At 52.2% G+C, this 27,976-nt stretch overlaps 11 protein-coding genes and 1 non-coding gene across 12 annotated transcripts; 8 read left to right on the forward strand and 4 right to left on the reverse strand.

Annotated features, from left to right (window-relative positions):
- Positions 1-432: 432 nt before the first annotated feature.
- On the forward strand, positions 433-882 carry COL26b_013847 (uncharacterized protein; the record flags this gene model as incomplete). Its single annotated transcript, XM_053186435.1, has 2 exons — positions 433-437; positions 582-882. The coding sequence occupies 2 exons, from the start codon at positions 433-435 to the stop codon at positions 880-882; spliced, it is 306 nt and encodes a 101-aa protein (XP_053029605.1).
- A 1,793-nt stretch (positions 883-2,675) lies between these two features.
- On the forward strand, positions 2,676-3,628 carry COL26b_013848 (uncharacterized protein; the record flags this gene model as incomplete). The annotated part of the gene is made up of 2 exons (XM_053186436.1): positions 2,676-3,155; positions 3,191-3,628. The coding sequence occupies 2 exons, from the start codon at positions 2,676-2,678 to the stop codon at positions 3,626-3,628; spliced, it is 918 nt and encodes a 305-aa protein (XP_053029606.1).
- Positions 3,629-3,840: 212 nt separating this feature from the next.
- On the forward strand, positions 3,841-4,778 carry COL26b_013849 (uncharacterized protein; the record flags this gene model as incomplete). The annotated part of the gene is made up of 2 exons (XM_053186437.1): positions 3,841-4,081; positions 4,144-4,778. 2 exons carry the CDS (start codon positions 3,841-3,843, stop codon positions 4,776-4,778), a joined length of 876 nt encoding a protein of 291 aa, XP_053029607.1.
- Positions 4,779-7,588: 2,810 nt separating this feature from the next.
- Positions 7,589-9,180, forward strand: COL26b_013850 (uncharacterized protein; the record flags this gene model as incomplete). Its single annotated transcript, XM_053186438.1, has 4 exons — positions 7,589-7,752; positions 7,822-8,255; positions 8,321-8,467; positions 8,531-9,180. The coding sequence occupies 4 exons, from the start codon at positions 7,589-7,591 to the stop codon at positions 9,178-9,180; spliced, it is 1,395 nt and encodes a 464-aa protein (XP_053029608.1).
- A 334-nt stretch (positions 9,181-9,514) lies between these two features.
- COL26b_013851 (uncharacterized protein) lies at positions 9,515-10,951 on the forward strand (the record flags this gene model as incomplete). The annotated part of the gene is made up of 3 exons (XM_053186439.1): positions 9,515-9,740; positions 9,797-10,274; positions 10,327-10,951. 3 exons carry the CDS (start codon positions 9,515-9,517, stop codon positions 10,949-10,951), a joined length of 1,329 nt encoding a protein of 442 aa, XP_053029609.1.
- Positions 10,952-11,040: 89 nt separating this feature from the next.
- On the reverse strand, positions 11,041-11,986 carry COL26b_013852 (uncharacterized protein; the record flags this gene model as incomplete). Its single annotated transcript, XM_053186440.1, has 2 exons — positions 11,041-11,864; positions 11,917-11,986. 2 exons carry the CDS (start codon positions 11,984-11,986, stop codon positions 11,041-11,043), a joined length of 894 nt encoding a protein of 297 aa, XP_053029610.1.
- Positions 11,987-12,643: 657 nt separating this feature from the next.
- COL26b_013853 (uncharacterized protein) lies at positions 12,644-14,934 on the forward strand (the record flags this gene model as incomplete). The annotated part of the gene is made up of 2 exons (XM_053186441.1): positions 12,644-13,381; positions 13,441-14,934. 2 exons carry the CDS (start codon positions 12,644-12,646, stop codon positions 14,932-14,934), a joined length of 2,232 nt encoding a protein of 743 aa, XP_053029611.1.
- A 567-nt stretch (positions 14,935-15,501) lies between these two features.
- Positions 15,502-17,784, reverse strand: COL26b_013854 (uncharacterized protein; the record flags this gene model as incomplete). Its single annotated transcript, XM_053186442.1, has 2 exons — positions 15,502-16,987; positions 17,042-17,784. The coding sequence occupies 2 exons, from the start codon at positions 17,782-17,784 to the stop codon at positions 15,502-15,504; spliced, it is 2,229 nt and encodes a 742-aa protein (XP_053029612.1).
- Positions 17,785-18,954: 1,170 nt separating this feature from the next.
- COL26b_013855 lies at positions 18,955-19,049 on the forward strand. The gene has a single exon. It is a non-coding gene; the product is annotated as a tRNA-Ile (tRNA).
- Positions 19,050-20,665: 1,616 nt separating this feature from the next.
- On the reverse strand, positions 20,666-21,766 carry COL26b_013856 (uncharacterized protein; the record flags this gene model as incomplete). The annotated part of the gene is made up of 3 exons (XM_053186443.1): positions 20,666-21,149; positions 21,199-21,373; positions 21,433-21,766. The coding sequence occupies 3 exons, from the start codon at positions 21,764-21,766 to the stop codon at positions 20,666-20,668; spliced, it is 993 nt and encodes a 330-aa protein (XP_053029613.1).
- A 745-nt stretch (positions 21,767-22,511) lies between these two features.
- COL26b_013857 (uncharacterized protein) lies at positions 22,512-23,513 on the forward strand (the record flags this gene model as incomplete). Its single annotated transcript, XM_053186444.1, has 5 exons — positions 22,512-22,662; positions 22,716-22,804; positions 22,870-22,902; positions 22,956-23,319; positions 23,371-23,513. 5 exons carry the CDS (start codon positions 22,512-22,514, stop codon positions 23,511-23,513), a joined length of 780 nt encoding a protein of 259 aa, XP_053029614.1.
- Positions 23,514-24,408: 895 nt separating this feature from the next.
- COL26b_013858 (uncharacterized protein) lies at positions 24,409-25,515 on the reverse strand (the record flags this gene model as incomplete). The annotated part of the gene is made up of 1 exon (XM_053186445.1): positions 24,409-25,515. The coding sequence occupies one exon, from the start codon at positions 25,513-25,515 to the stop codon at positions 24,409-24,411; it is 1,107 nt and encodes a 368-aa protein (XP_053029615.1).
- Between the last annotated feature and the right edge of the window lie 2,461 nt (positions 25,516-27,976).

Here is a 27,976-nt window from a genome sequence, read left to right on the forward strand (position 1 = left end):
GAGGAAAAAAGGGTCCTTATTGTTACGACCGCTACAGTTGGTCACTGTAGGCTCGTAACTATATAGTGCAGAACAGGGGACAATGACAACGGATTTGTCATTATCGAAGCTTTTGCTTTGTGCCACAGTTGGTTGCCCTGACCCGCTCGTAACACTTATATTTCCCTTTAGTTACATAAAAATTCACAAAAGAATTTTTCATAAAATAATGCAGCTCAGTGTACATGCCAGCAAATCCTTCGAAGTCTTGTTGAAGGCTTCGATGGTTATTATTCGTACTCACTACCCGAGTCTTTGTCCGCTTGAGAACGCGAAACACATAAATTACCTCGGACACAACGAGCATCAGCAGCTGCTGATCAACGAAACATCTCTATCTTCAAATTTCCCGTGAGAAGCATCTATTCATCCACCCACCGCAAGACTCCAAACATGAAGTTTGCTATCACCCTGCTCAGCCTCGCCAGCCTCGGCCTCAACATCCTCCCTATTCAGGCCGCAGCGGTTCCGGCCGCTGATCTGGCTCGCCGACATACTTATGGTGTGGATTCCGATGAGGTCGCCGTCGAAAAGCGTCACAGGTATGCTCTTGATGACGATGAGACTGCCCTTGAGAAACGCCACAGATACGCTCTTGACGACGACGAGTCTGCCCTCGAGAAGCGGCACAGGTACGCTGTGGACGACGATGAGGCAGCCGTCGAGAAGCGGCACAAGTACGCCTTGGATGACGATGAGGCCGGTGTCGAGAAGCGTCATAGATACGCTTTGGACGATGATGAGTCTGCCCTCGAGAAGCGTCACAGATACGCTGTAGACGATGATGAGGCAGCGGTCGAGAAGAGGCACAAGTACGCTCTGGACGATGACGAGTCTGCATGAATCCAGAGACAGTAATGGCAAGATGAGGAAGATTGGGAGTTTCGTTATGGGGCATTTTCTGTACGGGGTAGGTTTAGCTAGCCGACGAGAAGGGGAGATGTAGCACGGTGCAACTGCAATTTTGCGAACTTCCAGTGATCGTAGTTCGGTGCTTGGCTGAGGTGTTGTTTACAATATTCACCACACTCGTTATTATAGCAGTATATCACATTCAACCAAGGTTTTATCAAATGTTTTCTCGATGATTCTTTCCGTACGTGTTCATATTATTCCATGTCTTTGCGGAAGCTGGGTCCTGTCTTTCTCTTCAGATGATAGCACGGTTTTACAACGAGCCATTGCCCTTTAAGGCAGATTGAGGCGCAAAGCTGCGAATTTAGGAACAGCATGTATATGATCAGTACAGGTAGACATCTATTCTCGTCTCCTACACCTAAGATAAACCATCGTCTCTGTCAATATAAGCCACACCTTAGTCTGACATACCCATCCTGTATCTACAAAAATTCATCCGGCATTGGGATCAGTGTTTGGTTACCGGCAGCACACATAGCCGGATGCTCTTCTGGAAGAGCCTCTATGTCGGCCATCTGGATATCAGAGCACTATCTTCGCATTAGTATCAGCTTCGCTATTTGAAGTGTCGGGACAACAAACATAGTATTCCACGTTCCCAGTTTGCGGATCCCTCGCCTCGAAGTACATGATCCCCATTTCGCCCACCTTGGTCTGAAACGGTATCGTCACATTCACGCACAGCTGCCCCGAAGGCTGGATGGGCACATCCTGTAGGATGATGTGAGGAAAGTCGTCTCTATTCCTCGGAACTCTGCTCCGAGAATAGAGCGCCGTCACAAGGTCCCCAGGGTAACCGGAGAAGGAGAGAAAGGTGCGGGAGCGGTGGGCGTATCTTTGGGGGTTGTGCACGATGTCTCCTTCTCTGTTTCAGTTTACGCTGCTGCTAAACGGGAGGCGGAAGTCATCATACGACAAAAAGGATTGTACTGGTCTATCTCCGGCCGGGTCCAGGGATTTTGACCGCGGGACAACCATGGGAACTGGACATGAAAGCCAGCACGTGCGGCGGATGTGGGGTTGATACCGATGCCGAGGGCAAGCAGGAAGGTGATTGCGGTGCGGATGGAGGACATGGTTGACTGAGAGAATTCAAGTGCGGCACGATGTTGATGTGACGATGCATCTGTCCTCCACAGCAGAGAGAGAGAGAGAGGGCCTAAACTGAAGTACCTCAGGCTCAGACGGTCCGATTCGCTTCACTATTGAGGCCGTCACTACCAACTAGGAGGAGCTGTCAAATACATACAGGAATGCCAGAGGTATCTTGCTTACCATGCATGCAGATCCATAATGTGAAGTCACTACAAAGCGATGTGTATGGTCGCCAAGCTGGGTCTTTGCACGGGCGGAGTGAATTCAGAAGTTCCTGAAACCCTGAACCATTTAGGCAGCCATGCGTACCATGGCCGGGCGTGATGCAGGCCCACAATGTTGCAATCTCTGGATGCTGCTCTCCGAGCTGAGTGTGCCGCATGCATGTTCAGTACTTCGGTGAAGATCAGATCTTACAGGATATGAGTTACGCAGTACTTACCGTTGCAGGGTAAGCACCATGAGCGCCACCGCCTACTCCGACTTCGCCTTCGTCCACCGCGTGCCGTCTCACTCCTCGCGCTCGCCCTCCCTCTTTCACTTCAATCATCCTCTCTGTCTATCCTTTCTTCTCTCTCCCTTCTTGCTCGCGTGGCTCTGCTCTTTGCCCCCAACCTCTCACCATGTTCTCCGCCAAAGGAAAGTCCAACTCTTCCCGGTATGAGCCCCTCGCGCTGCATGACAATGGCCAGTACTCCAGCGTTACTCTCGAGAAGCGTTCCTCCTCTGAGGAGGACGAAGACGATGACCACTCTGCCCCCTTGCTGGAAGCTTCAGAAACCCTCCCTGCGCTTGCGCCATCCAAGCCCTCGCAGCTACCCAGGCTCATCTTTTACCTCTCCTTCGCAGTAGCGCTTTTATCAGTTGCTAATGTTGCCCTTCTTCCGGCTACATTGTCAAAATACCAATTCTACCCCATCTCCGACTCTGAACTCGAGGCACTCCCCTATGGCGACGCAAGACTGGGATTGGACAGGGCGGCGAAGATGCTGCCACCTCCCAAGGTCTATCACCACGCCTGGCCGGATAGAATTGTACGCGTGAGCCGGAAGCTCAAGAATGCCGTGTGGGGTCATGGGGCTCAGGTCTATATCACCGTCGAGGTCTGCATTTCGTGTTTGCTCGTCCCTTCCAATAGCTTACAGAAGACAAGGACTCGACAATCATGCGCTTTCCCGTACCTTCCGCTGGCGTCAATGCGTGCGCAATCTCCTGGAAGCCGCCTCCTGAGAATTCTGCGCGTGTGAAAGACCTCGCAACCAAAGGCGACATAACGCAAGTCGAAGTCTGGCAGGTTATTGCGCCCTCGCCTACCTTGGCCCCCGTCGCTTCTAGCATGGACGAGCTCGACTACGACACGTTGTCGTACTCGGCCCTTCCCGTTCGCGGCGAGCTACTTGGCGTGCTAGATCTTACAGCCCAGCCGAACAGCACAACAGTGGAGTTTGCATGTCCCAGCGAGGCCGAGAGTCTGGTGGTGGAGATGAGATGCCAGCGCGTGGCATGTCATGTGAGCTTCAAGCAAATTGATATGTTGCCAAGCTTTGGTTTCGAATTGGTAAGGCGACGGAAGTGAATGACTGCGGCAATATGACATTGGTGTACAAAGGCGGGGTAAGCAGGGCAGCGCTTGTGTATGTCGTGCTGCGGCGCGGATCGGGTGTCCCTACATGTAAGCACCAACAAGGCGACCCCCCAAGTCTGTCTCTATAAGATGGTCAGCATCCATACCTTTCCCGAGTTTTCTCAACCCATCCGTTTCGTGATTGAACCCCCATCGCGGTCAATATGTCCACCCAACTCGATGCCGTTTCCATCGCTCGTGTCTCCTTACACGATGCTAAGCACTTCAACATCCAGCTCTCCCAAACCGTTCACCGCCTGGCAATCCTGCAGCACTGGAATATTCCTGTCGGCTCCAGGGTCCTGGAACTAGGATGCGGTCAGGGTGACTGCACGACTGTTATTGCCTCCGCCGTGGGCGAGGAAGGGGCCGTGGTTGCGGTCGATCCGGCCGACCTGGACTATGGTTAGTCCTTCGTTTACCTTGCTCTTCTGTCTCAGAATTCAGCTGACTGATGTGTCCTACAGGCGCTCCATACACTCTGGGCCAAGCACAGAGTCACATCTCTCAAGGCCCTCTAGGTAGCCGGATTACCTGGGTCCAGCAACCGCCCTTGGACTACCTCTCCTCCCTCTCTTCCACCAGTGAAAGCGAGACCTTGGACGCAGCAGTACTCGCCCACTGCATGTGGTACTTCGCGTCCCCCTCAGTCATTGTCTCTACCTTTCGCGCCCTCAAGCAGCACAGCAAGCGTCTACTCCTGGCGGAATGGTCGTTAGTTGCGACGGACCCCTCTGCGCAGCCTCATGTGTTAGCTGCCCTCACCCAGGCGGCGTTAGAGTGTTGCAAAGAGGATAGCGAGTCCAACGTGCGCACGGTGCTGGGGGCTAAGAGGCTGACCGAGCTGGCTCTGGCTGCCGGGTGGCAGTTGGATACTGAGGCCTTGGTGCAATGTGGCGAGGGCCTGTTGGACGGGCAGTGGGAAGTCGGTACTTGCCTAGGTTCCGATTTCGAAAGGGAGGTGGAGGAGCATGTGAGCGATGAGAGGGAGCGGGCTGTGGTCCTTGCATCGCGGGATGCGTGCGAGGCGAGTTTGAAGGGTGTACAAGGGGGTCTGAAAGGTGTTAGGTCTATGGATGTTTGGGTTGCTGGTTTCGTCTAACCGGCGACAGTGAGCGTGTACTCAAAGCCTGGCAACTACTTATAAGGCTAAGAGGCCTTGCAAAATGTTCAGGGGGGCGAGAATTGGAAGGCAACAAGTCTAGAATAGAGAAGAGTGACATTTCATGTGCTCTTATCGGGAACCTTTACTGAAAATTGGTTTTGCGCTGTGTACACCAAAGACTACCCTGAATTTAGATAACCACAGGGGTTTTATTATGTTGGAGTGCATAGATCAATCGCCGAGGACCGAAAGGGGTTACGTTGAATGATAATGAAATTCCAGCCACCTACAAAATAAACGATAATTGCCTGCTGTGTACACCTGAGCTACTGCTATCTGCAATGTAGAGTGTTGAAATCGAGAAGCCCCACTTGCTATGAAAATAGGAGACTCAGCTAGCGGGAGCCAGTTTAAACATGAGTAAGATATCTCAAGTTTTAGCTTCTCAGCTTGATAATGCCGCTATGTATCCCTCTATTTTAGGCTGAGTTATCTAGACTTTCTTTGTACCTTCTTATCACTCGATTCCTCGATATTCACGTGTATCTTAAGGTAATTATTAACAACTCTAGGCATGACATTATTAGCGCGTGTTTTATCAACACGCGAAATACCGCTATATAGGTGCTCTTCGATGCATGAAACGTCGGGTGGAAGTATCCGGAACAACTGGAAAATTGAATGAGAACAGATTGCTTGTTTTCATAGCTTATAATCGAAGCTATCTTATTCTTAAGAGCCCCAAAGGATTGACGCTTGGCCTCAACTCCGAACAAGCCTCGGCCCAAAGAACTGTTACATTCAAGGTGCTGAAAGTGAAGTGTTGACGCTTGTGACCGATGTCAACTGGTCTCGGCTCTACTTCTTTGCATGCAACCTTCCTAATTGAATAAGTTTAGCTCAGTTCACATGAAAGACAAGAAAAGCCTCACGTAAAGCCGAGACCGCGGTTTCCCTCAGGACGAGAGGGCAACTCCGTGTTTCTCTTGAGTGCCTGTATGTGACCAACTCCTAATATATCTCACCCGTATCGGATTTCTAAAGGTCTGACCCGGAAAGAACATGGGTGGTCTTAGGTCTTTGCATTTCACTGGGCTTCTCAAAACCAAAAGATGATGGGGAAGGGAATCGAAAAAAGGGCTTTTGCAGCTCAACACGCATACATGACAATTTTACATAAGATGAAAGCAATGACGAGCCTGCCCGAGCTGGGTCAGCTGCACCGCTTCCCCGTGCTTCTAAAGTTTCTCGTAATAGCGAAGAATTTCCCCATCTATCAATGCAGGGAAAATAGCGGGAAGGGACAGAGCACGACCCAAGTGTCAACGATCACGGGGAAATACCCTCCCAGCCACGCATCTTACCGACAGATTGCGGGGATCGTCTGAGATCCGGGGCAAGCAGGATAGGGGTTCACACAAGGCAGCAACACTTTTACGAGAAACCATGCGATTTTCTGCAGACACGTGTATCTACATTGCATAATAAGAATAACATGCAACGCCGAACATGGAACGTTGCGTCGGCCGATCATCGTTCCCCGCCAGACTTCTGCACCCCAAGAGTTCGCTCCAAAGTTTATCTACAAAAGAAAGGCTGCAAGGTTCTAGAAGACGGCCGGCGCAGGATGAACAGCAGAATGTGATGGGAAACCAGAAAATCTCCCGCACCACCGGCAGTGCGCAAGTTTCGCCCAACCCAGGACCGGCGGTCGGGACCGCAACGCGCATGACGGTGGGACGGGAACCACGCGGGGAAAAAGGGCCGAAAATTTTGAAAGGGGAAATTGGGGCACAAAAACCAACTGGGACGTCAACATTAGTAAAAGTAGTGCCAAGTGGATATTATAGCGTAAACATTAGCCAACTGGTGGACCTGCAACCGTAATGCGCACCTGAAAAGTTTTATGAGGCGTATTTGACATTTTTTTCTCATGGTCAATGCTGTGGTCAATGCTGCATTGGCATTTTTGGGGGACTTTTGGATCAGGCGATTGACTTTTTGGAAAAGTTGGGGTAGCTCATGTTAGCTTTGAGTCAACAGGAACTCAACAAGAATCATCAAATGGTGATGAAGCCATGTAGAGCAGCCAAGTCCGAGACCGCAGATGCAGCAACTCGTGAATAACCTGATGATGGCCTCACTTTGTGAAGCTGACCAAGCTTTCAGTTTCCACGAGAGAAGTTGCGGAAGGCTTCCGTTGGAACATGAGGCTCCAGTCCTGGCAGACAGAGGGTCCAGGTCGTCAAATTGCCACGCCCGAGTGGGCCGGACTGGAGTTGCGGGACCGAGTCATTGCAGGCGCAAAGGGCCGTTTGCAGCGCCCATCCCGCCCGCGCGCCCACCCCCCGTCCGTGAAGGTCCTCAGTCTCGCTGTCTGGCGCGTGTGAGGACCAGAAAACGTGGACCGGACGCGCCGAGATCGCCTCGGCAGATGCCTCGTATGACATTTTGCCTCGTTGCTTTTTCAGCGAGAGAGGCCGATCGCGGCGCGCGTGGTGGATTATATCAAGAATCTGCAGTCCTGGATTCGGGGGTGGGAGTCATAGGAATGGGTTTCCGATGGAATTGGTTCTTCTTTGGCTTAATAGCGGTTTCCCCAGACGTCCGTGGTTTCTTTTTCCCTTTCCTCTGACCACACCTTGAATCTCTTCCCTCTTGCCAAGACAGAGTCGACGGATCACTCGACTTTTGTGACGTGGGAGCAGGTGTCAGTCAATAACAACCCGGACGGCCGACAAGACTCTTCGAAACCTTAATATCATCCAGCGAGCTATCCAGGCTCTCACCACCTAGAAGGAACAAATATGGGCAACGCGACAGAGGTCAGCAGCAACCCCGAGATGGAACAGACAACGAAGAAGGATGTCGGAAACGATGCCGCGCCGGCCTACGCGCCCCCGGCGGAGGATAACAGTGTGCTCGCCGGCGAGGATGGCGAGCTCATCGACTACAAGACTCTCACATGGTGGTATGTTGAGGCCGAAATTTGAACCGAGTCGCAGCAAATCTGAACATCATTACTGACTCTTGAACGCAGGCAAGGTGGCATCGTCCTGATCGCTGAGACCGTCTCCCTGGGTATTCTGTCTCTGCCTTCCGTTCTCGCGACTGTCGGTCTCGTGCCGGGTATCATCCTCATTCTCGTCATGAGCTTCCTCTCAACGTACTCCGGTCTGGTCTTGGCCGAGTTCCGCAAGGAATACCCCTTCGTGCAGAACTTTGGCGACGCTGTCGAGGTTATCGGCAAGTCTATCGGTATGGGCCGCGTGTTCCAGGAGGTCTTTGGTTGGGCGCAGGTCATTTTCCAGGTTTTCGTCATGGGTAGCCATTTGTTGACCTGGACTATCTGCATGAACACCCTGACCAACTCGTCCACCTGCACCATCGTATGGGCCGTCGTCGGTCTGGCCGTCTTTGCCGTCCTCAACTTCCCGAGAACGCTCAAGTACACCAGTTGGATGTCCATGGCTTGTGAGTCTATTCCCCGTCGCATTTCGTGTCGCGCAAGAACCATTTTTGCTGACCTCGAGAATTAGCCTGCATCTCCATCACCTTGGCCATGTTGATTACTCTTGGTGATGTCGCCGCCGAGCGCCCCATCGGATCCGGAAGCATTGAAGTCACCCGCCAGCTCGGCTTCACCGGAGCTTTCCTCGCCGTGACCAACATCGCCATCGCCTTCTGTAAGTCACCAACCTAAGCTTTGCCGCAATGCACCAAACAGTTTGCTAACAACCATCTCACAGCCTCCCACTCCTGCTTCTTCTCCGTCATCGGCGAGTTCAAGAAGCCCGAGGACTGGCCCAAGGCCCTCGCCCTCCTCCAGATCGCCGACACGACCCTGTACCTGCTCGCCGCAATCGTTATCTACGTCTTCGTCGGTCCGGACGTGCCCTCGCCCGCCCTCTCCGCCGCCGGCTCCAAGACCATGCGTAAGGCCATCTGGGGCATCGCCATCCCGACCATCGTCATCGCCGGCGTGATCTACGGCCACGTCGCCGCCAAGTACATCTTCTCGCGCATGTTCCGCAACACCAAGCACATGATCCGCCGTACCAAGATCTCGACCATCGCCTGGATCGGCATCGTTGTGTGCATCTGGGCCCTCTCCATGGTCATCGCCGAGTCCATCCCCGTCTTCAACTCGCTGCTGGGCCTCATCTGCGCGCTCTTCGCCTCGTGGTTCTCGTACGGCCTGCCCGGTATTTTCTGGCTGTGGATGCACTATGGCAACTGGTTCAGAGACGGCAAGCAGACTTGCAAGTTCGCTGCCAACGTCATGTTGTTCCTCACGGGCTTCCTCATTTGCGTGCTTGGCCTGTGGGCGTCCATTGAGGCGATCGCGACCGAGTCGCTGACGAAGCCGTGGACGTGCGCGTCTAATGCTGCGCCATAAAGGCCGCGCGCTGTGTCAGTATTGTCACTAGAAGCTGCTTAAATGTTAATATTGGGTTTATGTCCAAGACATTTGTCTTTCGTGATGATTGCTTGATTGAAGAAGTTGAATGCCATGTTGGAGATCATACTCTCATTTCTTGTATGGATGACTCGCGACCTCGAGTTGGAGAACAACTCCAACTCAGTCACGTGAGCTACTAATTGCTAGGTCGGTATCTCATCATGCCGAGGGCCGATAGCGATGTGTACGTATCTTATCTGGTAATCTTGGTGAGATTGTTCTGGAACATTTCGACTTTTCTTCATCACGAAACACCGCAAGACTCTCCCAAATGGCGGTCACGGAATCAACAAAAAGGCCAGAGGTGGTCGGGGCCCTGGCTTGTCAACGGAACTCATATCTGAAGACGTTAGAGGCAGAGGTCATCTCTTGCGAGAAGCGCTCGTCGCCGGTTGCCAAGAAGAATGGAGGCAAAGACAAGTCGAAGGAGTCCAATGGTGTTGACAAGTCTGAGATGTGGCTGATTGAGTTTGATGATTCGGTTCTTTTTCCCGAAGGTTGGTGTCTTCCGTTATGTTATCATGTTTTGAGGCTAATGAAGTGACGAACGTAGGTGGAGGCCAGCCTTCAGATCACGGCACCATCACTCTGCTCGCAGGTGACTCAGAGACCCCTATCCCGATAGAATTCGTAGAAAGAGTCGGCTTGCGCTGCGTCTATCACTCTCCGCAGCCCTTGTCTCCAGGAGACCGCGTTCGTCAAGAAGTCGACTTCCAGAGACGATGGGACCAAATGCAACAGCACACCGGCCAGCATCTCCTTTCAGCCGTCATGGACACCCATGAGAACCTCAACACCCTCGGCTGGGGGATGGGCAAGAGCGGCGCAATGAACTACGTCGACCTTCCCCGAAAGCCCACAGACGCCGAGTTACAAGCCATCCAAGCTCGATGCACCGAGATTATACGGTCCAGCCTGCCCATTACAGTTGAAACCCCTGACGATGCGAAAGTGCACAAGATGCCCGAGGACTACGATCAGAGCCAGGGTGTCGTTCGCGTGATTCGCATCGGAGACATTGACCGCAACACGTGCGTCTTCCATTTGACTCGCCATTTAGTATTTGCTAATTGTGCTGCGCAGATGTTGCGGTACTCACTTGTCATCCACCTCTCACATTTCACTCATCCTCGTCCATCACGGCGAGTCAGTCCACGGAAAGAACTACCGCCTGTACTTTTCTGTAGGCGACCGAGCCATCAATCTGGCCACAGCGGCCATCGGCGCCATGAGCTCTGCCTCAAAACTACTGTCCTGCCCCAGCGCACCGCAGGAAGTCATCCAGACTGTGAAAAGGACACAGGAAACTGCTTCCGAACTGAAGAAGAGAGAGAAGAAGCTCCTTGCCGATATCGCGCAGTTCGAAGGCGAAGCTGCGAAGGCGAAGCTAGAGACTAGCAAGGCTGTTTGGGTACATCGTGGCGATGGAAACGCCGACTTCGTCAAGGTGGTCACGGTCAATGTCAAGGATGCATTGGCGGCGTCTGGCGGCTTGGTGGTTGTGGCTACTGGCGAGGACAAACAGGGTGGACAGCTTGTCGTCTTGGGGCAGAAGGCCGGCGTCGAGGCCTTGGTGCCGAAGATCAAAGAACTGGTCAAGGACGTCAAGGGAGGAGGTGCTGGGGACAAGTGGCAAGGCAAGGTCACGACTTGGGATAAAGGGGTGTTGGTATCGCTGAAGGACTTGATAGAAGGATTCTCATTCTAGAATATGTTGTAGAAACAGACGTAGCTTTCAAGCCGACTCATTCTATACTGAAGTTTGACTCCGTCCATCTTGGTGTACCAGAAACCAGATCATACAAGCTTGGAAATGTCGGGATAGAGGTCCCATCTCCGCTGGAATCCAATCGGTACCTGTCTTCTCGCCTCGCCGATAGATGCGTCATTAAGGTCCGCATACACAATCGCCGGCCCCCTCTCCGTAGTCGCAATGATCTGCCCATTCGGATCGACCACCATGCTGTGGCCCCACGCAGGATACCCAGACCCGGGCTCGTACGACTGCGAGCACATAGCCACATACAATTGGTTGTCAAGGGCTCTTGCGCGGGCAAGAAGCTCCCAGTGCAGAGGTCCCGTCGTGCTATTAAACGCCGAGGGGAAGATCAGAGCAAAAACCCCTTTGCGGGATGCAACCGTCGCAAACTCTGCGAACCGGATATCATAGCAGATGCCAAGTCCGATTGTGCCATATTCCGGAAGATCTACTGTGGTTATAGAGTTTCCCGGCGAGAGTGTGTCTGACTCGCGAAAGGTCATCTTGCCCGGAAAGTCGACGTCGAAGAGGTGGGCTTTGCGGTGCTTTCCGAGGAGCTCTCCGTGAGGCGAGAACACGAGCGTGGTGTTGAAGATCTTGCGTGTGTCGGGCTCCAACTCTGGTATGCTGCCACCGACGAGATGGGCGCTGGCATCTTTAGCCATACTGCTCAGCGCGTGGAAGCTTGGGGATGAAGATTCCGGAGGCGGGGCTGGTTGAAGGACCTCGGCATATTCTGGGAAGGATGCTGTAGAGTAGGGCGAGTTGAAGCATTCCGGGAGTACTATAATCTTGGCGCCGTGAGCTGACGCTTCCAACACGAAATGGCGAGCTTTCTGAAGGTTGAGGGTTTTATCGGAACCTGTTTTAGTTAGTTGTTCACTTCTTGTATGTGGGAGGTGAGTTCGATGTACCACTTGCAAACTGGATACAAGCGATTTTCAGTGCCTGACGCAGCAGTCCTGGGCCTGTAGAAGTAGCCATATTCAAGCCTTAGGAAACTTATAGCGAATGTCTGTAACGTTGATGAGAATTGAGACACAAGCACATAAAAAAGGCTACTGATAAGAGCGTTTCCACCTGCGGCGTATTTATATTCTCATATACCCCAACTTTGCAATACTTGTTTGTCATGATCTCCAACAGCTTGGGGTATGTAAAGGGAACCCCCAGATCCACCCTCCAGAACAGGAAGTTACTCTTTATTCGCGCCCGGGCTGTTCCAGAAAACCAAATCATGAGGCTGCTTTTCTGATTGACGTCAAACTTTCGCAGAGTGCCTCAAAGTCAGCGATTGCAACAAAAGTCCTTTTTTTTTTAATTTCTAATTGCTGTCAATTCTAGGATGAAGGTAACATCAACGGCGGTCTAGCGCTCAGCCCTAACCAACGACCGGGGTTCTCCACCAATTGATCGCGGACGATGCTATGCGTGCAGGGGGTTTGCTCCATGCTGCTGCCTGGCACAGCCAGCAGTCCTACAAGAGATCATGCTCCTGGAGGCAACCCAAGGCGCAACCTGCTGGTATTTAAATGGGAGATGACGCATGAATGAGTGAAACTTTTGATCTTGCTCGAGAAGCGTCATCTGTGCACTTCCATTCCCATTTCTGTACATCATCGACAACTTTTTTACGATACCATGGCGACATATCACTATCGTAAGCTCAATTTACCACACGAGACCCGTGTTCTTACCGTCCAGCCCGGGAAATTCACCGAGGACATAATATGTAGCCTTTCCCACATCAACATCGCATCCCCCGATGAGCCATATGAGGCACTGAGCTACTGCTGGAGCAAAGGCATAGACCGGGACCCCGGTATCGACCCCGATGACGAGCTTCCGTGGGCAGTCTACGGCAAAGACGAAGACCAACAGCTCGTCGAGAAGGGGGGAACCCTCAAATTCAAGGACCTGGTAGACCACCCATACATGGGCGAAACCTACATCCGCTTGGGCGGCAAGATGCCGGACGCACCCATCATCTGCGACAGCGTGACTGTCGTTGTAGGTGGCGAGCTGTTTCGCGCTTTAAGGAGGTTGAGAGAGGAGGACGGGGCCCCTCTGCGGATTTGGGTTGATGCTCTCTGCATCAACCAGCAGGACATTTCTGAGCGCAATGAGCACGTCAAGATCATGGGCCAGATTTACGCGGGTGCGTCGCGGACAAGGGTGTGGCTCGGCGAATCGACAGAAATGGACTTCCATGCTTTCAGGACCTTAATGGCAATTTCGGATGTGTTTGACGATTTGTACAAAAAGGGTCTGTTTGAGATTGACATGAGTGTTCCTCAGTTTCAGTGGCTTTTTGAACAGACAGCAAACACCGAGCGGCTAGACTGGGGCTTGCTGTCTGAAATGCTAAACAGGGCATGGGTATGTGTATCTTCACTGAATGGGTAGAGCATGAGAGACAAACTGACAGCTATACATAGTTCAAACGTACATGGATCATACAAGAAGTCGCCAACTCCAAGGACATTAGCGTGCACATCGGGGGTCTCAGCTTTGGATGGACCTTCTTATCGAGTGTAATCCGCGCGATCCAGATGTACAAACTCCAGAGCACCATTGTTGAATGTAAAGCACTCAAAACAATTGCCGTCATGGAGCAGTTGAGGCAGGAGCGAATCGACGAATCCGCGCCATTCTCGACCATGCCCTTACTGGGATTGCTAGAGGAGCTGAGAGACTTCAACGCGACCATACCAAGCGATAAGATTTACGGCGTACTAGGTCTAACGGAGCGGAAAGACGAGTTTGTGGTCGACTACGCCCAACCAGCGGAGAAGCTCTTCATAGACTTTGCCGCTAGGGAGTTGCAGGCTGGACATATGGACGTTTTAACCCACTGCGTCGACTCCCCCAAACCCACCACGTTGAACTTGCCTTCATGGGTGCCGGACTGGACACGCCCCGGGTGGACCGAGCCGCTCAGAATCAGAGGCTTAGAAATGAAAGCTTCTGGAAACGCTAACCCCGAGCTTCTCATTGAAGAAGGCGGCACGATTCTTCGCATCAAAGGGAGAATTCTCGACCAGGTCGCTGCCATTGAGATGAAGCGTCGAATCCCGCCCCCAAAACAGGCTGGGCCAATGGACCCTGCCGACGACGAGGACGGGGATTGGGGCAAATTCGAAATGTCGCAGTACGGCGGGCCAATCTTCGATGCTGAGCCTGAACGATCTCCACCAAGCTTCTTCGCCTGGCAACCAGCGAACAAGGTCGCAAAATCCATGTCCAGATGTTCAGGAGATGATGTGGAAACGGATTGCACCGAGAGCGAGGAAGCCATGTCTGAAGGAAAAACCAAGTGTGAGACCAGAACTCCCAAGGATGCCCGATACCGATATATGAAGATCATCGAGAAGACCAGGGAAGATGCGAAGGCTTGGCATCTCGGTGTTGTGGACGTTGCATTCCCGGACAAGAAAGTCACGCCAAGAACGTGGGAGAATCTCTGGAGAGCATTCATGTACAACCGCACTCGAGAGAATGAGCGCCCGCGAGATGGATGCGCCACCGGCTTTGATGTCTACCTGAAGACAATGACCCTCATGGACGGACCCGAGGGGATACTTCAACAGCTCCTGGCAGATCAGATTGATAACCACGGATTATCCTTACGCGACGCCGACTCGTACTACCTGCAACAGAAGGAGAATCTTGAGCTGGTCATCGGAGCGAATGCGAAGTGGAGCTTGAACAGACGCTTCTTCCGTTCCGATACAGGAAGATTCGGATGGTGTGTTGATGGTACACAACCTGGGGATATCGTTGCCCTATTTAATGGATGTGATTCTGTCTTTACACTTCGTGAAGCTGGTGATGGAATGTGGCGCATCATAGGTGACTGCTACATTCACGATCTTATGGATGGCGAAGGTGTGGGATCAGATTTTGAGGAGACCGAATTGCAAATTGTTTGATTACGAGAAGAATTATAGACGAAATACATGTGAACTCCTGTACTCCTGCTTCGTTCGCTGCGATGAAACCAACTTTCCGAACCTTGAATTATCAACGAACAACATGCTTCGCTGTAGCCTTTATATCGCGAGAACTAAAACCAACTCTAAATGCAATGGAGCCTTCGGGAACGACCCAACTCTGAGACCCAACGTCCCAATAGCTAAGATCTCTGCGCAGAAGTTCAAAACCAACTGTTGCAGATTGTTTCGGTTGCAAGAAAACGTTTTCAAACCCTCGAAGAACTTGTACAGGAGTGCCATTGGGGACCGTGTCTTGAGGCAAGGACACGTAAAGCTGGGGTACCGTCGAGCCAGCAACAAGCCCCGTGTTAGTGACACGGGCGGTAAGGCGTATTATAGGTTCCCAGAGTTCCGGGTGCCCGCCTGGGGTATTAGGTGTAGATGGGTTCGGTGTAGCAGAAACGCTCTGAACAAGTTGTCTTATCTTCAAAGATGGCTGTAATTCGAAAGTGGTGTAACTCATGCCAAAGCCAAATTCATACAGTGGATCGATGCTTTTGGCGTCTAGATGCCGATAGTCGATGTACAGGCCCTCCGTAAAATCGGCTTGCCATGCTGTGGGCGAGGATATCTCGGCCTCAGTAAGGTTAACGACTGGGATGTTGGTGTCGTTCGGGTTGGCGGCGATTGAATACGGCAGCTTTCCAGAAGGATTGACCTTCCCCCAGAGAACGTCACCTTCCCCCAGAGAACGTCGACGATGGAGTTACCAGATTCCTGTCCTGGAAGATGGGCTGCTAGGATGGCTGTGATGTTGGGGTTATTAGCCCATGGCAAGGTGTTGATGCCAGCCGAGTGTGTCACGACGACTGTGTTCGGGCATCGCCGAGCGACGTTCTCAACAACTAGCGTCGAGGTCGAATCTGCCTCGATGTCTGTCCTATCGTAGCCCTCAGAAGCGAACGTGTTGAGAAACACGAGACAAACGTCTGGGATAGGGTACAAGCTGCTGAAGTCGCCTGCAGCTAGGACCTTGTTGTTCAGGATGTATTGCACCCGTGCGCCATTCCCACGAGCGTGAGCCTTGATCGCTTCGAGAGGCGAAACCAGATATGTGTGCCGGCCCGTCCCAGAACCACCGCCGATTGAGAGTGTGCCAATCTCAAACCCAGCGCCAAAGACAAGCCCGTCGGCCGGGTCTGCCGCATCGTTACCGAAGACGCCAATGTTGGAGGGTTGCTTCAATGGAAGGGTGCCGTTGACGTTCTTCAGCAAGACAGTGGCTTCGGCACCGAGCTTGCGAATAATCTTGGAGTGACCGCGTCTAACATCGCGGCTCGGTGGGGGCCCAAATGGGATCAAGTGAAGAAGATTCGATTGTGCTGCGATGGTGAAGATGATGGATGGGTCAACCGTCGGGTAGTCGGCGCTATCCTGCCCAAACAGATAGTACTGTGTCATGATGCGCTGAATCATCTCGTCAAGACGATCCTCAGTGACAGAACCGTCGCTGATCATTTTCGTGATGTTGGGTCCCCAGTAGGTTTCGCCCGTGAAAGTCTCGGCTTGGCCGATCGGTCCCGGCATGTTCATATCCAAGCCACCATTGATTGATTCCGGTCCTGAGTGAGTCGCGTACCAATCGCTCTGCACATATCCTTTGAAGGCGAGTTCATCCTTGAGAATCCCGTTGAGAAGGTTAGAGTTCTCACAGGCGTAGGTCTGATTGAGCCTGTTGTAACTACACATAACTGTGGCAACGCCCGCGCGGATAGAATCGGCGAATGGCCATAGATACAGCTCATGCAAGGTGCGGTCATCGATGTTGGAAGAGATCGCTGCGATTTCGGTGCCGTTTTCCAGCCAGGAATTAGTTCGTCGAGTTTCTTGCTCATTGCCGATGAAGTGTTTTGCGCACGCCTGCACGCCAGCATCTTGCATGCCTTTGATGGTGAGGCTCATAGCAACACCAGTGAGGTATGGATCGACAGAAAAGCCCTCCCAATTGCGTCCACCGAGTTGGTTCCGGCCCAGCGGTCCAGCCACTGGTCTAAGTCAAATGTTAGCGCCCTGGTGATAACCATGGAAAGACTGCAAAACTCACCCAAGTCCAACGTGGACGCCCTTGTCCCGAAACTCCTCACCCAACGCCTTTCCACGCTTGTAAATTAAATCCTTGTCCCAGCTAGCGGCCGTTGTCAGGCCGGCCGGGAACACGCTAACAAGATCGGCGCGGTTCAGCGCCGTGGGCCCGTCGAGCAGGCAGAGGCCGCGGAAGCCGACGCGCTCGATCGGCGGGATGTTGCCAATGCAGCCGCCGACCTCAAGACCGATACGACCAGTAACTATTCGGGTCTTTTCGGTAAGGTTGAGACGCGCCGTAAAAGCTGCGGCCTTGGAGGCCGCCGAATCCCAGTTCCGGACGGGTGAAGGTGAAGCAGGGGATTGCGGTGGTTGGCGGGCTGGCCAGCGCCCGCTGCCGGCGCCGTATTGCCTGCTGGCATACCAAACCGAGATTAGGATGAGGCCCGTGAGGTACAACACGGCTTTGGTCCATGATTGGCGACAGCGGCTCGTACATTGTGGCGGAGGGAGGTTGACAAATCGCTGTTTCGCAGGATGGTAATGGTGCGGCTGCTGCTGCTGCAGGATGTGCTCTTGGCTGCTGTGGCTGGCTTCCTTGGTGCTGCTGGTGAGGTCGCTAGTGGTGATTTGGCTCTCATCGGGCATCATGTCGGTCGAGAAGCTGCAGGAATGGCCATTCAAAAGGAAAGAGATCTTCTCGTCTTCGGCAGCTCGGGGACGCAGCGCATTGATGTGCGTTGGCTCCCGGACGTTCGAGTCCATGGCGGCGGGTTCGCTTCTTGTCATGTCGTTCGTCACTGTCAACGTGGGTGCACAGTCTGGCGATGCTTTAACTCATGGATTGGACAGAGCGGCACAACCGGGCGAACGAGAGATCAAGTTTCAAGAATCTGGGGTAGAAGGCCAGTTGACGTGAGCGCTTTCTTCGGTGGACTGAGAGCCCGTGAGCTCGTCTCCGCCTGGTCCGGATAGGTGACCGTGTTCCTCAGCAGTGGAGGTGTTCAAGCGATTAAAAGTGAAGGTTTGCGAAAGGAAAAGAGGTTTGAGAAAATGGGAGAAAAGCAATGGCTTGAAGGACCGAACTCGGGGGGAACGCCGTAGGGCGGACAGTCATTGCGTTACACTCGACTTACCTGACTTACCCATTTGGGGAATATGTTGGAGAAGCTCCCCTCAATGTGCCTGGTTCCTGGAGCGTTTTCGCTCTGAATGCCGGCGAATAGACCAATAGCGCCGTTGCGGAGTTTCGGGTTCGGATCCGACAGTTATTCAAGCACGTCATTGCTGATACACTGATCTACCCCTATGCATGTATTGATGTCTCTCAAGTGATGCGCTGAACTACCTCGCGATCTTGCAAGCTCACGAGATCGTGCTAACGGACCTAAGAAAAAGAAAGTTGTACGCGCTCGATCTCACGCTGGTCCAATTACTATGGTTCTTTCAAGTCATTTGATATATGCTGTACACCGACGGCTTGCGAGGCTTTTCAATTTTGTCTCGGGTAATACTCGGAACTCAGACATTTGCATGAGAAGACCCTAGAATATTCAGTATATTGATGCACAGAAAGTTCCCAATTAGGCAGTAAGATGATCACTTGGTTGAAGTTGGCTTATTACCTGGGCTAGGTGCGATGAACTTGGGCCCTGAATGCTCACCAAACACAACAACACATTATCGCAAGCAGACGCAATATTGCCTTGCTTTTCTATTCTCTATCTTAGCAGCCGTATTAACCGCGCAACATACTAAGAGCCCAACTGCCAATCTGGAGTTCTTTGAGGCTTGACGTCTCTGTCAACCTCAATGTGGGGCCGGAGCAAGCTGCCGCGCAAGGGTCCGTTGAGCCACTCTTTCTCCGTGACTCATTTCCATCTCCACCACCGAATATGAGCAGGGTTAGGGCACCAATCGTCAACATCCACAACTGGTCGGTTAGCTCAGTTGGTTAGAGCGTGGTACTAATACATTATCAGATGTGTTGAGTAATGCCAAGGCCGGGAGTTCAAGCCTCCCACTGATCATATCCTTTTTTGCTGCTCGATGCTTTGATTTTTGTCAGTGTACGCTGTTCCCCAACCCACTACTTGCTATCTTTAGACTCACTTTGCGACCGAATCCTCTTAGTGTTGCGGACATCATCTAATTTCTTTTCGCCGTGGAACATGAAATCATCTTTATCTTCGCTGATGAGTTGAGTCACCTGCGCTGCTACAAGGGAACAATGCACCCACCGGACATCATGGCAGTACGTTCCGAGCTGTAGACAATTGCGAAGGCTAAATCGTTGTACGGAAAACAGGTCGTTCAGTCCTCTCGGCCGAGTTGTCTAGATCTAGACATTCTATGCGGAACCCAACGGTGATCATCTGAACTAGAAACACATGGCGAGGAAGGTTCCCATCGTACACGTTCTGTCCCTCAGGGCCATATGGCATGCATTTCTGGCAACCGTTGCAGCGTTCTAGAAGTTCTAGAGAAGAGGCTTGAGACGATGAAAAGTCCGCAAAAGAATCATTTCGGGTTTTGCGATTTGCATTGATACTCTCATGACCGAAGGTGTACAGAGGATCCTTGTCTTCGTCTATTCGCTTCAGCTTGTGCACATATGTCCTGATGTTTTCGTCGTTTAGGTTCTCCAAAGATTTCTTCTTTGGGAAACTAGCGAACGAGGTCAATGTGAACCGGCTATTTTCATAATTGAGATGAACTGACTTGGCCAATCGTCTCTATGTTCACAGTTCCCGGCAGAAATATGCTTGAACACTGGTGTCCGAAAGCCTAAATTTGATTGGGCCCAGGTCTCAAATCCTCGATCAAATCTCAACGGTCGTGCAGGTCGGGAAAAGTCCCTGCCGTGAGCGCACTAACAGAGAAACATCAGGCAGATCCGAGCACCTTCCAATCACATGGTCGATGCACCTCTGTCGTGCGTCGTTCGCTCGGCCGTTGCCAAGAGATGAACGTGTTTCTTGACAATACGCCGTGGCAACCCATCGGCAGGACGCCGGGTGCTTGCGGCTCGGGGACGCAGGGTGGTTTCGGTTTTCAAGAGAACTGCCAACAGCTACTTGACAGGAAGCCGTTGTCGCCGGCTGGTTTGAGCCCAAACACTGTCCAAGCGTTCGCCGCCCATCAATACCACCCTTCAAATCACGGGAGTGCGTCAGAGATATTCTCGGAAGCTCGTGGGGAAATCCAGGCAGAAATGACAGGCTCGTCCCATGATGTGCGACAAGGAAGCCTCGTATGTCGCGTTGCGAAGCCGGCCAGGTTCAGCGTTGATATGATGCATTGCCGTTGTCAAATGTCGCTATGGAAATACAAAGGCCACCTCTTGTCCTGTTCGACATCATTATGAATCACTCTCAACAGAGTCTCGTCGCCTTAAATGAACGGTTTTGGGAGCCAATGGGTACTTGGGTCGCTAAAACTTCATTGCTTAAGTTCTTCGGTCACCGATCAAGTTCCTTAATATGAGCAAGGTCCATGTGTCACTTTTGAGGATTGTTGCCAATGTTCATTTTCTTTCGTATACAGAATCGCAAGATAGTTTGACACGCTATGGGCAGAAACAGACAACTGTCGCTTGCTTGTAGTTCACAATCTCTTGCTCTCGCCACTGTCAGTGCCAAATTGTTTATCCCTGCTGCCAGAGTGACGTGGTCTGGCCTTCGACGCTGACCTTATCAATAGCGATTACCTCCTCCTCGCTCAATCTCCAACCAAGCGCTTCAATAGCCTCTCTTGCCTGCTCAGCTCTACGGATGCCGACGACTGGAACAGCGCCTTTGCCGATGTTGTAGTTGAGAGCAACAGAAGCCGGGCTCTTTCCTCGCTTCTCTGCGATCTCTCGTAAGGTGGCGATGGTCGGCTCAATATCCTTCATATCGTAACTGCTGAAGCGGTACTCCTTAGGCGGTGGGTTCTCAGGTGTGTATTTCCCAGACAAGCGCCCTTGCCCGAGGGAAGAGTACGATTGGAAAACGATGTCGCTCGCCTGGCACTTTCTAATGCCACCGGTTATCTCGAGGTAACGACGAAGCACGCTGAACTCGCACTGATTCGTAGCCAAAGGCACGTTGTGCTTCTTCAGCTCGTCTCGGATTTTGAAGACGTCCTCACTGTCGTAGTTCGCAACCCCTACAGCTCGGGTGACCTTCCTTCACGCACTTCGCCATTCCTTCAGCAACGTTCGAGAAGCTCTGAGGATGGATAGGTCCATGAACGAGGTAAATGTCGACAAAGTCGAGGCGCAGGCGCTCCAAGCTGGCCTTCAAGCTCGTCACGGGTGCGTCGATGGGGTGGATGAAGTTCTCCGCTTTCATGGGCGTGCTGAAAACTTCGTCTGCACCACGAAGTTATCGCGAGGAAGACCTTGCACGAGATCACCGACGATCTTCTCACTTTCGCCGTTTCCGTACGCCTCCGTGGTGTCGATGAAGTTGATGCCCGCGTCATAGAGAATCTGCCATGCCTCCTGGATTTCAATCCATTCGCTCTCGTCATAATGCCATGTCGGCTTGTCCCCCCATGGCCAGCCGCCAATGGAAAGGTAAGAGGCCCTGACGGGGCCATTGACTGCGGGAAATGACAGGCGGTCTTTGGCAGTTGGACAGAAGCTTTGAGGCAGCACATTTTTGCCGGCCAACTCTGGGTCAACGCCCTTGGGCTTGTTGGAATGGAACCCAGAGACCGAGGATAAGCCGGTGCTGAGTGCGGTTTGCAGTGCTTGATCCATAGTAATTGGCGTGGGTAGATGTTTTGAGAGAAAGATAAGTTTTGTTCTTGAATCGTAGTTGAGCAAAAATTGGGCTTTAGTCGATGGGCGTTGCAAGTTTCTTAGTTGTTTTATTGCTTCGCCCAGTACGTGTGACCATTTTATAGCAGTGGTTATAGATGGTTTTCTTCCATTCTCTTCATCAGGGAACGACACAATGATTTCATCGTCGCGGCAGATGCCTTTGAGGTCAGTTCAGCGTCATGTCACGATCTTCCCCAGGTTCACGAGCCCGATGGTCCACCTTTACCCAGATATTTTGTTCAGGCCATAAGCGATTGGCGAATTGACGCTTGTCAACAGATGGGTCAACATATGTCATTATTACTGTCTTCCCTCTACTCCATGTCCGCGTGAATCCACCACGACGATGCTGACAGCGGGATATTCTGCCCCTCGATTGAAAGACGCGGCGACGCGATGCTGCATTCCTGTTCAGCCACATCGCGATGCACAAAGCGCACTTTGTGGCTTATTCCATCACATGCAAAACCAACACCACGAGACCGTGTACCATTATGGCCCGATCGCCCAGTCTCAACAATTCGTGAAGAGACACTGACGTCACCATGAAGGGGTCATTGAAATGTGAGACAGACACCAAGCAATCACATAGCTCCATAAAACCCGGCATCGATCGCTTTTCAATACCTCCGTTCTGAGTGGCTCTCACTCCTTGCACACATTTTTGACACCCATCACCAACATGGCTACAGAAGGGCAAACGTACACCAATTTGAAGAAGGCCTCCAACATGCTTGGGGAGCCGGTGATCTCGTCCATCTCAGAGGTCCCAATTACCACCCAGCGGAAGCCGTTCCTGCAGCCCGAGGATGACCAGAGACTGTCCCACACTGGTAGATCATTCTCCCTTGCATTAGTAGAAAGGTGGAGTTAACCATCGTCAAAGGCACTGCTCGGGCCAACATCGCTGCGACGCACGATCGTCCGAACGGCACGACGGAGTATGATTGGAACAAAATCCATCGTCATCAAACTGTGAGTGATTCTTCGTCGGTGGCTGATTTGAGATGCGACTTGGTAACTAACGGGCATTAACACAGGTGTTGCAACAACACTGCGAGTTCTTCGACCGTGTAAGTGTCATGCCATCCATTTCATCGAATTCTGGTATCCTAATATCTATTAGGACCAAGATGGTGTCATCTGGCCACTGGACACCTTTGTTGGATTTTACAAGCTTGGCTTTGGACTCATTCTCTCAACACTCTCGGTCTTCATCATTCACGGCAACTTCTCCTACCCCACAGTGCGCGGGTACCTACCCGATCCCTTCTTCCGCATCTTCATCGACAACATTCACAGGGATAAGCACGGAAGTGACAGCGGCGCATACGACACGGAGGGCCGTTTCAGCTCTCAAAAGTTCGAAGACATCTTTGCCAAGTATGCCGAGGGCAGGGACTACATGACCATTGGTGACATCTTTGCCATGCTCAAGGGCAACCGGGTGATTCTCGACCCTGTTGGCTGGGGAGGCGCATTCTTTGAATGTTAGTAACAATTCTCATTTATCCTTATGAGTGCCACTAATCCTGGGACAGGGATGGCCACTTATATCATGCTCTGGCCTGCCGATGGCCGAATCTGGAAAGAAGATGTCCGTGGAATTTATGACGGCAGCCTGTTCTACACTATTGCTGCCCGAAGATCACAAAAGAAGGATGTCCAATCTAAACACAACTAGTGTATGGCATTATCTGATCGGTATACCAGGCATTGCTGTCTGGGATCATGTGGTAACCCGCATTGCATGCGCATTACACATACGCAGTCTACGTAGCAAGAGTTGATCTGTACGGGCATTTCACTGGATGAGAGCCCTTAATCTTTCCAAGGAGCTTTGCTGCTCCGTTGTGTGATAAAGAAAGTGTAGACAATCAGATACAATCTATTCTAGTCTAGTCACAATTCGGTTCATATGAAATTCACCCTTCGTATGGAAAAACTTCAATCAATCGCATGTGTGACGGTATGTAAAGTGGATCAAATTGATCTGGACGGGAGTAGTGCATCCTTACAATAGAAACGCGCATTTTCAGGAACAAATACATAATCAGTGAAGTCGTTTCCAAATCAAAATTTAGTAATCATCCCATGATTTTGGCGAGAAATTCATTCAAGGTGCCTACCCCGCGTCACATCAATGAACCAAAATCCCCCCTCCCTCTCGGTCGCCGAAGCTTAGTCGGCCGTGCGGAGTTCGCTGGTCATTGTTGGCAGTGACTATTAATTAACATCTCGCAACATCAATAGCAGCATAGTTTGGACGCGCCCGCCTCAGTTTCTGGTAATGGTTGAATTTGAGGATATCAACGAAAGCGTTCTAGTGCGTTATGCGTCCATCGTGAAGCTCACGACGTTGATTTGAAATTGTTGCAGCTTGCTGGCTCCTAAGCAGCCGCGGGGCGTTGATGAGAGCACAGTGGGCTTATTCATTTCTGTTCTTGTCACTGTCGAGGAGCGAAGTTGGAGGGTTGTTGAAGGTCATGACATCGTAAATTAAATAATCTGAGTCGGTATCTAAAATCTGTTTCTTTCTGATATAATCCCATGGTCCCAAACCCCAAATCGTAAGATCGTCAATAAATCGACTGTGAAGGAATCTCTGCCGCAGTCGCGGGGTCCTCCATATAAGGATCAGTCGGATAGAACTCCATAATGATGTACCACTGAATCAGGGCAGCCATCAGAAAACCCAGTCCACCTGTCAAGAATAACGCCGCGATAGCCACAGCCGCATTCTTTGCGAGAAGGGTGACAACGCCAACAGCCAAGAAAGCACCAGCGCCGACCAAATTCCAGAGTCCATTCTGCCAACTGGCGTCGAGAATCTTCGGGACGTACCACTTGTCCTGAGACAGGTAGATCATCAGAAAACCGGCGATCACGAATAGACCGCCACCGATGAGGAGAGGTGATGTTACGAAAATAATACCGGCGCTAGGGTGTGAGAGATCGAGGACACCCGGAATCCCAGAGACGGCGGAGACGGTGAAGGAAGACCCGGCAAGAAACTGAAGGATACCAGCTCGGAAGGCCAAGCTAGGCAAGAAGACAGTTCGAAGCTCGTACCAGTTGGCCCACCAAACCCATTCATCGCTGCCGAGTAGTGCTGGCTTGTACGCATCAGGCGCGTCTTTCTTTGGGTCCAACACGCCACGGTCGACGTTGAATGCTGCCAGCAATCCCATAAGACCGCTCAAGGCGAACAGCGCCCCTCCCAGGGTCTTTGTTGTTTGATAACCAGCATCCTGTCCCGGGAAGTCCAGAGCAGGACTCAATAGAGGGATGAGTGTGAAGATGCCGTTGAGGCAGAAGCAGATACTTCCGGCGATGAACACCATAGTTACGAGCCATCCCATATCGCGGTACGGGTAAATAGTGAGCATGGCACCTAGTCTCGAGAATCCACTGCGATATGATGATGCCGTTACTGAGAAGACGTCCGCGTCTCGCTCCGGCTTTGCTGCTCTTTCCGCGTCACAGGCCGCTTTGTATGCCGCATAGTCGATGTGGTTGAACGTGCGATGCCATACGGCGGACGCGAACCGCTCGTCGGCTGATCTTGTTGAAGGTGGATATCCGATGGAGCTGAGCGAAGGGTAAGGCGATACCCAAGGCTTGGGCATGCCTCCCGTCCCCGGAGCCCTCAGGTAGGACACCCGACGAGGGTTGTAAGCGTTCATGATGAGTGAAGTTGATCGTCTTGTGATGTAGTGCCCCTTATTCCATTTTCTTTTTCTTGGCACGCCTTTGGTGAAGAGTGCTGATCGTTCGGCTATGTCAACCGAACATCACTATGAAGAAGAGATGCGGGAACAGGTCCCTTATTTACGCCTCACGCATCCTTCGCCGGAACGTCATGATCCCTCATCGAGCTTCTAGCTTCGCACCATTTCCTGCAAGCCCAACCCCTCCGGTGGCCTGAGCATGAATGTTAGCCCACATCGTTTCAGTGCGTGCGTATTGGAGGGAACAGACGACATACGGGGGACGCGCCGGAGGAGGACCCAAAGGTTCACGCCGTATAGTGTGTTGGTTCTAGGCGATGGGACACCTGAACACTTGATCTCCATGTCGCTCTCGGCATGCACGGGCGGTATTTTCAGACGACGTGCGTCCCCGTGTCCCCTCTCTGCTTCCTGGCTGCCTGTCTGCCCAAGGGACACCCGACTTCTCCACGACTGACCCTTCTCTGAGACACGCATTGCCTTGAGTCCGGTTGATAAGCTGTCGTCCAGAAGTTTAGGACAGAGGCTGGGGGAGGAGGGCCGACGGCAGGGATTGGCCGCGAGCGGCGAACTCTGTCCGGGTTTGAAACAAACCTTGGACCCCCCCTCTTGATGGACCTGCTGTCTCTCACCAGCAGTAAATAGGAAATTGCATTGCTACTCCTGCGTCTGTATGCGCAGTTGGTCCGTGATGTCACGCCGACTTGGTCGCACCAAGGCCGAAGAAACTTCCCAGGTGAAGGTCCCCGACTAAGGCGGCGCATAGCATGCAACACAGCAACCAACACGCTGCGCCTTCTCCTCGAACGGCCTAGCGGCAAAGCGGAATAATTCTCACTAGCTCATATTTGGGCCAGCTAAGAGGCCAGCCTACCAGTCCGTTCCGGCGCCCGCGCGTGTTTTGGTGTCGGCAGTACGCCGTTTAGTCTTTCGGCCGCCGCCTAGTGTCCGCAGCCCCTTGCAGGAAAAGGGGAGAATACAGGGGAAAATCCCACGTTCTTCTCCAGATCGCCAGATCGCCCTGGATCCAGTATTACCAGTCGCATTTCGATAAGTGATTGATCTTCGTCGAAGAAATCACAAACTGGCGCGATTTTGACTCTTGGGGTTGAGGCGGCGGTTGATTGAGGCCCAAATGTTAGTTCGCCCTGAGGCTTCGCGTCATCCAAACAAGCTGCCCTCCTTATCCGAAGTGTCCCCAACTCTGACTTTGGCCCTCTAGTCTTTTCTTCACTTCCTTCTCGCTCTCGTGAATGAGGCTTCCTCCTACTAGCTAACTCCCACCTGAGAAAATCCGAAGCCACCACAGTCTAGGAATGCCTAGCTTGTTTCCAACCCACATGTCGCCTCACGCTAGAACAAGCCGTGAGGGTACATTTCCCGCCAAAAATGATTTGTTTTGAGTTCGGACTTTTTAGCCACCTTGTACACGGATTCCTGTCTAGAACATCGGCCACCACAGCCGGCGCGCACACACGCACGTTAGGATCACAGGTTGGTGCCTGTGGCTCTCTCCCTCTTTCCCATGGCGACCAACCTTCCCCCGACTCATGCAAGACGGGCGCTGGCTAGAGTCTACTGCTTGCGAGCTTCTCGGTCTGATGTTTTTGTCGAATGCTCCACCGTCTTGCGCCCTCGGCCGCTTCCGCGACAGAGTGGAACGCTGGCTAACCGGCGCCGACGGGTAGCAGCTTAAACGCTCAGGGGCAACTCTGTCATCTCGGCTCCGGTCGATCACGAAAACGCAAAAGATAGCGACAACGAAAAAAATGCATCGCGGGTAGTATTGTGCCGTTCTATTTGGCATAGGTGTCGTTAGCGAATTCATGTTGGCAGAGAAGCGTAATGTCTCGTCCAGCGCCAAGCTGTGTTGCCTCCCCGTTACGAAGATCTGCGCTTGGAGGATTATTTATGGAAACCTCCAAGCCTCAAGCGCCAAGCGCCGCCAAGCACAGACTGAGCGCTGTTCGCATTGCTTGATCTGAGGCTCTCGAGGGAGTGTTCGTGAGAATCTGCTGCCCATATCACGCCGCCAAGAGCACAGCCAAGGCGGGTAGACAGCCTTGGCGACCACGAAGAGGAAGAGAGCGCCGCCTCAACGCTGGGTTGACAAGGTTGGGCGGCCCTTTCATGAGACCAAAGGCACTTCAAGACAGGTCGGGAATCCAGCTTCTTGGTAGGGTGTCACTCGCTTTCCCAGGATCACTCAGGGACTACCACGCTGCGACAAGGGTGACCGCTGACCCGGCCCCCAAACTCTATGTGATCGCGATTGCACAACGGCCTTGATGATCTGTTCCGGCGGACGCAGACCAGGGGAGAGCCAACCAGATGGCATTGGTTCCTGGAGTCTAGATGAATTCAGGCACTTAACGGTCGCAGGCTGTAATTCTTCGACGCGCTAAGGATTTAACAA

The sequence above is a fragment of the Colletotrichum chrysophilum genome, assembly GCF_026319265.1.
Source record: "Colletotrichum chrysophilum strain AFK26 chromosome Unknown scaffold_262, whole genome shotgun sequence".
NCBI lineage: Eukaryota > Fungi > Ascomycota > Sordariomycetes > Glomerellales > Glomerellaceae > Colletotrichum > Colletotrichum chrysophilum.